The sequence below is a fragment of the Aptenodytes forsteri genome, unplaced genomic scaffold (genome assembly GCF_000699145.1).
Source record: "Aptenodytes forsteri isolate BGI_AS27 unplaced genomic scaffold, ASM69914v1 Scaffold2, whole genome shotgun sequence".
Taxonomy (NCBI): Eukaryota; Metazoa; Chordata; class Aves; order Sphenisciformes; family Spheniscidae; genus Aptenodytes; species Aptenodytes forsteri.
Genome location: NW_008795695.1, coordinates 9,731,462 through 9,742,816, shown reverse-complemented (window position 1 = coordinate 9,742,816; position 11,355 = coordinate 9,731,462). Strand labels below are relative to the sequence as shown.

The 11,355-nt window shown below is 39.3% G+C and overlaps 1 protein-coding gene across 2 annotated transcripts in view; it reads left to right on the top strand.

Annotated features, from left to right (window-relative positions):
• Positions 1 to 962: 962 nt before the first annotated feature.
• DSCR3 (DSCR3 arrestin fold containing) overlaps positions 963 to 11,355 on the top strand; it is a 15,394-nt gene continuing 5,001 nt past the window's right edge. Inside the window, exons 1-4 of one of the 2 annotated variants that reach the window (XM_019473062.1) lie at positions 963 to 1,101; positions 2,385 to 2,534; positions 6,137 to 6,217; positions 9,309 to 9,383. In XM_019473062.1, the coding sequence (XP_019328607.1) occupies positions 1,027 to 1,101; positions 2,385 to 2,534; positions 6,137 to 6,217; positions 9,309 to 9,383 (381 nt within the window). In that variant the 5' untranslated portion in view covers positions 963 to 1,026. The remainder of the gene's footprint in view (positions 1,102 to 2,384; positions 2,535 to 6,136; positions 6,218 to 9,308; positions 9,384 to 11,355) is intronic. The other variant, XM_019473063.1, reaches the window with a different exon arrangement.

Below are 11,355 nucleotides of genomic sequence, written 5' to 3'. Positions count from 1 at the left end.
GCAGTCTGAATTATCCTTTGGTTGGAGTGATCTGTAGTTCGGTGTCTAGTTTGCAAGCCCGATGAAGGTGCAGAGAGCATTACCATCGAGCAGAAGAGAAGGTTAGCCCCAAGAAACTTTCTTCAGGTTCTCAAATCACTTGCTGCTATTGCCAGATGTGTATGAATGCGTGGAACTCTGGATTGGAGTGGATTCTCTGTTGTAGGAGAGGGGAAGGATAAACTATGGGGTATGTAAAATGAACTGTGTGTTGCTCTCCTGCAGTTAAGCTTTTTTTCAGTGTTAGAACTTCTAAGTTGATACTTCCAAGATGCAGCGTTCTTGTGCAAATACAATTTTGTAGACAAAACATTCTTAATGGGATAAGTGGCGCATCTCTTGAGTCATACGACTCGTGCCTTCAATTCAGATACACTTTTAAACTATTTCCCATGTAGCATGGAATTTGCTTGTGTAGCAGAACAACTATTTATTTATTTTAAATCTATTTCGCTCCGCTCTTGAGGTGAGTCTTATCCTCAGCTTGGCCATCACTTTTACAGTTATGTCTTCTCTTCCATCTCCCATGGCTGACCGTCCCACTCTTCATATAAAAATTCCTCCTGGGATTTCATTCTGACATGTGAAATGGAACTTGCCTGTTACCAACTGACCTGATAGTTTATGAGGATATTTTTCATCTTCCCGGAAAGGAAGATCTTGAAACTTTGGAAGGAAATTGAAGCTCAGATTAGTACTTCTGCAAGGAGAATGTTTTTAATGAAAACAAACTAGAAGTACAGAGGTCTCTTCCTCACATTGCTTTCATTATCAGTATTTGTTTTTTCTGACAAGGTTAGATTGTTCTCTGGGAACAGTTTTCTTGAGTTTGAAAATCAGTTAGCACGCTGTCTGAGTAACAGCCATAGAAGAAATTTATTTAAACAAATGTTTTCATGTTGTCTTTTCTCCTATTAGGAAGTTCTTTCTGGAGTTGTGGTCATAACAAGTAAGGACACAGTCCAGCACCAAGGTATCTTGTTAACAATGGAAGGATCAGTAAATCTGCAGCTTAGTGCCAAAAGTGTGGGTGTGTTCGAAGCTTTCTATAACTCTGTCAAGGTAAGACCTGTGCAGGTTAGTATTTTTAGCACAAAACCTTCATCTCTTTTCTCACATTAAATCTTTCCTTAATGACTCTCAGGTAGTTATAGCACTTCATGGTATGTAAATGATAGAAAGCAGAGAAATGCTCAGCATTATCTAGTGATATATGATGACATTTTGGGGGAGGAACTTGCACTGATTGGAGAGTTTTCTTTAGGGCTAAAAAACAGTAACATAAATAGTATGGTTACTGGACGATGCATTGAAGGACCATGATTTAAAGAAAAATAGTAAATTGTGTGATTTTTTTTTTTTTTTAAGTGACTGGGTTTAATTGGACTTTTGTGCCAGATCAGTCACTATCACAATAGTTTCTGCGGAGGCCATTGAGGTTGTGTGTTACTAGGCATGATACAGGACCTGCACAGATTCTTCTGTAGAGTATGAGGCTGCACACAGACTGTTTGACCGCGGAGCTCCTGGAAGGCCTCTGTACCGCTCTCCAGGTTTGGAAGTGTGGGGTTTGGAATCTAGCAGGGCAAGTTATCTCAGGCTCCACATGAACATGGCTGTACTGATTGAAGCAAGGCTGGCTCTGTCTAGAGGCAGTATAGCTACATTTGCAAAACAGTTTGCTTAAGTTAGGATAGCCTCAGTGCAGGGCCTTTTAAGGTCTTCAGTTGTATCATAGTCAATTTGTTTACAGTATGAATAATCTGCCCCTGAATGATTGGAAAACAGAAGAAACAGTAGAAGCAATAGATTTTCTTATTCCTGTCTAGTAGAGGGAAAATAATAGTAAAACTCCAGAGAGAAAAGAAGTGTAATCTTCAAGTAGGCTTCCCCAGTTGAATCATAGTTAACCATTGTTCCAGTGAGACACTAGCCCTAAATATAGATCTTCAGGGTGGGAAAGGGCCGGGGAGAAGGTAGAAGGGAATGGCTAACTGCTCAACTGGCACACACGCTTGTCGATTCCTGCTGCTACTATTAAGGTCATAATTTAGAAAATGGAACTCCACTTTCCAAAGAGCTCGAGACTCTGCTGCTTAGCTCTCTAAATATGTTTGGTCATTAGTATGATACAACCATAAAATAGATCAAAAATTGTTTTCTTGAGGAAAGCATTCTTAACATTTCTTTTCATTGTAAGACTGGAGAGCTGTGTGTCATGAAGAAATACCTGAGTTTCTGGAAATTCAGGAAGTCTATTAGAGTTTAGTGGATGTTGTTGGTTCTTGAAATGATGGGGCTGTAACTCTGCTTCAACCTAAACCTCTTAATATTTATCTTGGCAGCCTATTCAAATTATTAACAGCACTATTGAAATGGTAAAACCAGGGAAACTTCCCAGTGGCAAGACAGAAATCCCGTTTGAATTTCCATTGCATATGAAGGGGAACAAAGTTCTGTATGAGACATATCATGGTGTCTTTGTTAATATTCAGGTAAGGCAGTCGTATCTGTAAAGAAAATCTGAACTTTTGTTATCTGCAGAATGTATTCTCAAGCATCTCTTATTCCATGGAAGCAGAGGATAAAGTTTTGTGATAAAGTTTTCTTTTCATAGTGCAATATGTTTTCTTTTCTCAATTTGAAGAATGAGCAGAAAGTTAGAGATCCTTTGAAGTAAGTAGCTTTTAAGCTTCCCTTTATTAATATAGCATTCTTCTGGTGTGTACTGTATTTTCTAGATATAACTTAAGATTAAAAATCATTATACATGTTAACCTTTTAAGTACCAGTTTGTAGGTAGTTTCTAGTTGCCTTTTTCAGTTCCAGTTTCTAGGAGTCCACACTTTCCACAGGTGGTAACACTTCTTAGATGTGGCAAAGGAACTGTCCTGAGATCTCAGAATCCTGTCAATATAATGTTACTTTTAAAAAATTGTTGTGATGTCTGTTCCCTTTTCTTTACCAGTAAGTTTAAGCTTTTCATTGGAAATAGTTGATGATAATGAAACTGATGAGATGTAACATGGCGAGTACAAGAGAGAATTAAAAGCATACTGGAAAGAGGGGCTTTGGGTTGAGAAAGGTTCAAATGTATTTGCCACGCTTGTTGAATCTTGTATAGTTCTCTTACAGGGTGATGTTTTCATCTAGTTCTGATTTTATTGTGAAAGAAGTTTCATTTACCGTTTTGTAGATAATCTATATAGTAGTACATACCCAGATACAAGTGTGTGTACTGTTAACCTAGTACCAGTGAGACTTTGTTAGCATAGTAGACAACCAGTTACTGCTAATAATACTTAAATATTAAAAATGAAGTGTACTGACTTACCAGATCCATTTTAAGATGCAGGGATAAATCCTACAGGAACAAAGCTACCTAGTGTTCAGAGTCTGTTTTCCTGCATTCATTTGTGAGAAGTGTCCTCTAACTAGAGGAAATCTTTCCATCACTTATTGTTTCAGGCCTTCCATGTGGAGTAAATCTTTAAAGAATGATGGCATAAACAGAACAGTAACAAGATGTCTTGCCTGAAATACCTTGTCAGAACTACTGTAACATATATCCGATCCCTCCTTATGTTGTAGACAACTACATCCATTCCCTTCATGAAAAAAGACCGCACCACAGTGTCCTTTTGTTCAACACAAATGTGGCTGTGTAATTTCATAAGGAAGACTCAAACCAAAGTGTTGAGAGCTTGTAGCATCTTCAAAAATATGAATTGTTTGCATTCCTGTGGAGATGAGTAGTAACATTTCCTGCCCAAATCTGTATGTACTACAGGCTTGTAACAGGATCTTGTGGAAACACAATTTTGAAATTTGACCTTTTTTGGTTAAAAATTGCCTTACCTTAGGTGGGTTCATTTGTTTGGGTTTGGTTTTTTTTTTTTTGAGGGAAAGTCTTTCTTCAGCCATCTCTTGAATGTAAATACTGTGTTAGACAATGCTTTTTCTTACTGAGGGGTGTTTTTATGGGTTTGGGTTTTTTTTTTCTTCAAGGAAAAAGTTGAAGGAGCCACTAAATGCAAAAATTTTCAGACCAGTGCTGATGAAGAATCACGGGGTTGTAAAACTTTTCTTTCCCCCCCCCCACTTGCAGCTCACTGATGAGAGTATTGGATTTGACGACAAAGTATAAAACTGTTAGCTATTTAGCTGAACTGGAAGTCTTATATTACAGTCTGAGATTTTAATAAAACCCTAACAACCAACCAAAAACCCACACAAAACCCCCACCTGCTAGCCTATCAGAAGTAACTAAAAGAAAATTTCCCTTGTTTTTTGTCTACATTCAGATGTTTTTTTAAGTACTTCCCATATTTTTTTTCAGTCTTGGCTTTCTTCCTAATGTAACATCTGTTGTTTATGGTAGGTATGTCAAAAATGGTGCAAAACTGGTTGAGTTGCTTTCCATAATCCAGATAACTTGCCTATGATCGATATCAGTTGTTTTAAGGTATCCTTTAATGGTGAATATTTGTTTTGTTTTGTCATTCCCTCTCTTATCTATGTAGCTTCTCTTTACATAAAATGTAATTAAAAGGTTAATCATTAGATTTCAGCCAACCTTTGAGAGTCCTGCTCTCCTGAAGAGGAAAATGTGGTCTCTCCCAAGGTTATTTAAGATGCACTGATACCTGATAAAACAGATACATAGCTATAAATTGGGGAACATTAAGTCTGTTTTCTAGAAAATCAGGCTTGAACTGCTTAAAAATACTTTGCTAGATTTAAATAAATCAAAGGAACAAGTTCATTTGCTTCTAACATGTTTATATTTGTTTTCTGTCCGAACCAAGAAGTGGGAAAATAGACTACAAACAGTATACCACCGATTTATTTTTCCATTTGAGTAACTAAAAGTGCTGTTTAAGAAACACTTCCTAGACCTCTGTCCAAGTCCTGTGCAGTTTAAAAGCAAGCCTCTATTTCTTGATCTAGGTATTAGTAAGTTAGCTGGGGGTTCAGTATCAAGATTCAAGTCTCTGTTCTCATGCAGAGACCTTCTAATTAGACACTGATGGGGAGGCTGTGGGCCAAATTGCAAGGCCTGTGTGGTCCTGCTGCCTCATTGCGCTGTGTTCCCTGGTCTGAGTGAAATGTAGTGCAGTAATAGGTTTGCTCAACAGTGATCAACTTCAGTGGAAACCAGTCTGTGATGAGGAAAGATATATGCTCCCCGGTCTCGTTCTTGCATGCATATTCAGGTTATGTGCAGAGAGACACCATGAACTAGAAGTTATGAAGCTGAGTCCCTAGTCTGAGTGCACCTGTTTTTGCCGATCCCTCATCTGTAAAGAAGGAATTAAAACCAGAACAACAAAAAAACCCCACCCCAACAAATTCCCTATCTTGTAAGGACATTGAAAGGCTATGTTATAGATGCTGAAGTGTGTGATTACTGTGATAACCAAGGTCATACTATTTTTCAGTCACTGGTTTATGGCTCTGTTTTTAGGGGAGAAAGGGGAGGAAATTGGCAGCAAGTTTTTGAACAGTGAACGGCAAAATTAACCTTGTTGCCTGACTTTACTGCACGCTGCTGCTTTTAAGTTCAGCTATATGGTTAAAGACAGTTCCCCATTAAATATGCATGTAACTGTTACCACTGTTGAATTCAGTCTTACAGTAAATTTAAAATTAGAGGGGCTGTGAATATATCTTATTGATAATCACTTATCCAAAGTATGGTGAAAGCAACACCATAATCACCCTTAACTGAATTTAATTCGGGTGCTGAAGCTGTACAAGAATACTACTCTCTGTCAGTGAATTAGTCCCTCAATCTCATAGGTTGTTACATAACACGGAAGATATGGAAAGCATTTGCAAGTGACTATGGGACTGTAAACACTAAGAAAAGTCAGCTTTCATTTGGGAGCATCTAAAATCATTGTATACCACTTATCTCCTTTCCCTCTCCCCATCACTGGTATGTACATTGCCTACTAATCTGTTTTAATCGATGCCTTAAATATTAATAACAGTAACATTCTGCACATATGCAATAAAAAGATGAAAATTTAAGAGAGAGAGGAAATCTTAACTGAGGCTCTCTTCTTTTTCTCTGCCATCCTGTTCTTGCCAGTATACCCTACGGTGTGATATGAGACGTTCTCTGCTGGCAAAAGACCTAAGTAAGACTTGTGAATTCATTGTCCACTCACTGGTAAGTGTGGTTTGTATTAACTATACAAAGTGGGATTCCCCCCCCCCCCACTCTAAGTTGAGTTTGGCTGTAAGGTCAGAAAACCAAGTAAAAGCATGTAATCTGTAATAGCAACACATGGGATATGTATGTGTAAAGGAAGCTAGCCTCAGAACAGAAACATCCAGAAGAGCTTGGATGTCAGTTGCTTCTGATTAGAATAACACATCTCTCTTTTTCATTCAAAGAAAACAGTACAAAGAGGATTTGGATTATAAGATGTTTTTATACTGCACTGAGTTTATTCTCTTATTCATCCTTTCAGTTCTGAAGTGATGGTGTGGTTAGATAAATATTATGGCATTCTTCTAAACACTGTTTCAGATTATCTGAGCACTTCTTAGCCAAAGGTTCCAGGCACCCAGAACGCCTGTCTTAGAAATGGGAGTTCGTTAGTGAAGAGAAAATATCTGATTTCTGTTCTTCAGATGACTAATTATGTTTTAGAGCCCTGACTCAAAGTATCAAAGCTGGGACTGCATCAAGTTGGAAATAAGAAGCTTGTCAGCTTAATCACCTTTGCTATTAAGTAAGCCCATGGTTGGCAATGTGCTAAGATAACTAGGTTAACAAATATCGACATCCTGTGGTTAGCAACATGGAGACAGCCTTCCTCCTGTGGAGATATCGTTGTGGGATGAGATTTGACTGTCTCGCAAGAAATGCTTTGCTGCTTGTTATTTGAAGTTCCTGTATCAGATTTGTTTTTAGTTTATATTGACTTGTACACGTCCAGAGCATCTGATGTCAGTACAGACTGTGCAGGCCTAATTAAGTATCTCTTTTTCCACCCACAGCTTGCTAGAACATACTGTTTGAATCATTCCTTTGAACTCTAACAGGACAGTAAAGTATTAGACTCTTTTGCCTTACTTATGAATAATGGTGGAAACATGTTATTTTAGTTCTATAGTACCTTTTTTAAAGATTTAGTACCTTCTTTAAAGACTTAGCTAAGTGCTATGAAGAAGTTTCCTGTTGGTAAGATTTCATTATTTCTAAAATATTTTAGGCTATGTTTTATTGGTCCATTATTACATTATAAGTAAGCCACACTTGTCAAAATAGTGAACAAATTACATATTACGCCGTTTCCTGGTTTTATTTCTTGTTCCCACTACAGCACTTCTTAGATCACAAGTCAGTAAATCATTAATTTCTCAGGCTGAATGTCACGGAGGCTCACGAAATCAAATTAGGCAGGTGATAAATTCAAAAATAAACTTTATTTTAACCAAAATTGTTTAAGAGAAAACTAACTAGAAATGAGGTGTCAACACTCCGACAACATCAGTAAACCACAGGTTCAGGAGGGAGTACGAGGAATTAACACTGCACGGCCGGCTTTAGAAACGAGGATCCACAATGTGCACAATCACTCACCTGTAAGATGAGGGCTCTCAACCTCGAGGAGTTTCCTTGGGCGGCGTCCCGACCCAAGGGGAAAGTCCCCGACTGCAGACCCGCTGCTCCAAAGAGGACCAACCCCACTTGCCCTCCGGCGGGGCTCCATTTATACCCTAGTCGAAGCTGACCTGTGGTCGGTTCTGGTTGGCTGAGGGCCTCGACCTCCTTGCCCCTCGCCCGAGGTGTATACCTGACCATAATCACTGCCCCAAGGTCTGCACCTGACAGTCAGCACTCGCCACCTTAAAGGTGCGAAAGCAAGGGCGTGAAAAGTGAGGACACAGCCACCTTAATCACCCCGGTCTTTGTCAGGACGGGTGCACTTGCCACAGTGAATTAATGAGGTTTTACTGAACATATAATTCTCACTGTCAGTGCTCAATGTACCATTTCCCTTAACCTTATTCTCTGCCAGAATTTGTCATTTATGGGAAAATACAGTCAATCTTCCATCTCGCAGCTGGGCAGCAGAAACTATTTTGAATACTTAAGTAGTGAGGGTAGATCCTAACTAAGAGTTCAAGTTAAGCCCATTGGTGGTGGTGTGCTCTGCCAACTCCCAGTTACATACAGTTGGGTCTCTCATAATTGATGATGTGCTGGCCACTTATTCTAAATATGTAGGGAAAAAGACAGTGTATCTGACTGAGATAAGGATGGAGGGAGAGGTCAGTGAATGGTAAGCGAAGCTTGCCTTCCTGATGCGGAGTACAGGCTGCCATCTCAGCAGAGCTCAGGGCCCATTCAGCCGCTTACAGAAAGACTTAACTTCTTGTTTTTGTGAAGTTTTTTTATCTATTTACTTCAGTAAATAGATACTGAAGAACTGTAATAATGTGCCCCCAGAATTGCTTCTCCAGTGTGGAAAGCTAACCTGGACCAAGTTTTGTTTATTTTACATTTAAAGAAGCTGGAATGCTAAGCCCATTAAATCAACGCTACACTAGATTCCATCATCTGAGGATCTCCTAGTAATATGAGGATGGCTTAGGAGACCTGAGCTGTTACTGAAAGGGCAGCAGAAAGAGTTCAAAGTGCTCAGAGATAACAGGAGGGAGGGAGAGTTTATAAAATGTATTTGAAGCAATGGAGCAAGTTCATTTGTATCTCTCTCTCTCCCTGGCCCAAATTTACTAAGTAGTAATAATGAAAGGAAACACTGCAACTGACATATAAAATGTAATTATTTGTAAATACAGAAATGTGAAATTTAACTTTTTTCTATAGCAGACCATATGCTTCAGATAGGTGGTGTATTTCTTCTTTTTCAGGTGGTTTAGAGTAGTCAACCACATGTTTCGTTTTTGTTTTCCTTTTTTTTTTTTTGGTGTAGGTAGAGCTTATGCCAAAAACTTAAAAATGGAGAGCTTGTTGTGGTTTATTGCAATGGCAAACACACAGTTCTGTTTCTACAATTCAGATTTGTGATGCATTGTGACTTGTATTTAGACAATATCATAATGTTATTTAATAACAAAAGCAGGAAATCTCAGGGGTTTTATTACACAGATGCATACTTTCAGTATGAAGACAATCCTGAAAACTAACACACCCAACAGTTGCTTGACTTTGCTGTCTTCTCTAATATTCTCTGTGTGTGTTTTGTAAATCATAGTTTACAGTTTAACTCTTTCATTACTTGTAGTCACAGAAAGGGAAACTGATGCCAAGCCCAGTAGACTTCACAATTACTCCTGAAACTTTGCAAAATGTTAAAGAGGTAAGGGTTTTATTATTATTTTATTTTACATGTAATGCTTGTGTGATTCTGAGTGAGAACAAGAGAGGAATGATTAAATGCTGCCCTGCAGATAATCAACTTTTTTTTTTTCCTTCCCTTTTCTCCTTTTTTACTTTTGTAAGCACTAAAGTGATTCTGCCTGATCTCTTGTGATAGTGGTCACTATTGTAAGGCGGAACTTTGTTCAGTAATGGTTAAACATTTTTATCATTTTTCTGGGTGAAAGGTGGCAGTGAAGCAAGGGAAAGCACTCTATACCACGTGTAGCCAAGATCCTTTAAAAATGTATATTTTGATCCTTGGTTATGCCTTTTTTTACAGCCCTGTGTGGCTTTGGGAAGCCTGTATGAACAGTAGTAGCTCTCTTAGTCATTTTGTTTTCTGAACACTGGTTTCTGTTTGTCCACTGAAACCTGTGTTCTGTTTTTCCAGATTTTCCTGTTGTGCTCTTTTTGTTAATAAGACTGCTTTCCTGCTTTAGGTCCCCCTTCTGCATCCCCAGTTTGTCTTCCATTGCTCTTAGTCCCAGACTTCTGAATTTAGACCTACTCTTCCACTTGTTTCTCCAAACAGACCTCTTAATCAGCTCTTCGGTTGTTTCATGCTATTGCTGACCTTATCCTGCATATTCACAGAATCACTGTGGTTGGAAGGGACCTCTGGAGATTGGTTAGTCCAGCCCCTGTGCTCAGAGCAGTCATCTAGAGCAGGTTGCTCAGGGCCATGTGTAGTCAAGTTTTCAATGTCTCAAAGGATGGAGACTTGCAACCACTCGGCAATGTTACAGTGTTTGACCACCCTCACAGGATTAAAAGAATAAATAAAAAATAAATACAAAAGTTATTTCCTTTATTTCCATTTGTTCCCATAGCCTCTTGTCTTTTTGCTAGATACCACTGAGAGGAGTCTGACTCCTTTACTCCTTCCCATCAGGTATTTATACATATTGATAAGATCCCCCTGAGCCTTCTGTTCTGCAGGATGAACAGTCCCAGCTCTCAGCCTCTTCTTGTACGTCACGTGCTCTTAACCATGTTCATGGCCAAATCCAGCAAAGGCTGGACTTGCTCCAGTAAGTCTGTGTTTCTTGTACCGGGAAGTCCTGAACTGGACACGCTATCCCCAGTTTTGTCTCACCAGTGCTGAAGAGATGGGGAGAATCACCTCCCTCAACCTGTTGGCAACACTTTCTAATGCAGCTCAGGATGCTGTAGGTCCATTTGTCCAGCCTGCTGAGGTCCCTGTGAAGGGCAGCGCAACTATCTGGTTCACCAAGCACTCCTTCCAATTTTGTGTTCTCTGCAGACTCGCTGAGGATGCACTCTGTCCCGTCATTGAAGATGGGAAGTAATACTGGCTCCATTATTGACCCCAGTCACTGGTGTGTACCACTAGTGACTGGCCTTCGGCTGGACTTCGTGCTGCTGATCACAAACCTTTGAGTCCAGCAGTTCAGGCTGTTCTCAGTCCACCTCGGTGTCTAATCTGTACATCTAGTCTGTACTCCATCAGTTTGTCAGGGAGGTTGTTAGGAGAAACAGTATCAAAAACAGCGCTGAAGCCAATATAAACAGTATCTGCTGCTCTCAGCTTGTCCACCAAGCTAGTCATTTCATCATAAAAGGCTGTCAGGTTGTTTAAGCATGATGTCATTTTCATAAATCCATGCTGACTGCTTCCAATCGCTTTCTTGTCCTTTATATGTTTGGAAATGGCTTCTGGAGTTATTTGCTCCATCGCTTTCCCAGGGATTGAAGCAAGGCTGACATACCTATAGTTTAGAAAACTACTTTACAAAAGTAGATTCTAAAACTTCTGACATCTCTGATCCAGGACACCTTGGTATTTAATTGCGGAGCTGTCTAAAGAATGGTATTGAATGTCTATGGTAGCACAAGCAGTGGCCTTTTTTTTTTTTTTCTTCTCCCCTCTTCTCTTCTCCCCTCTTCTC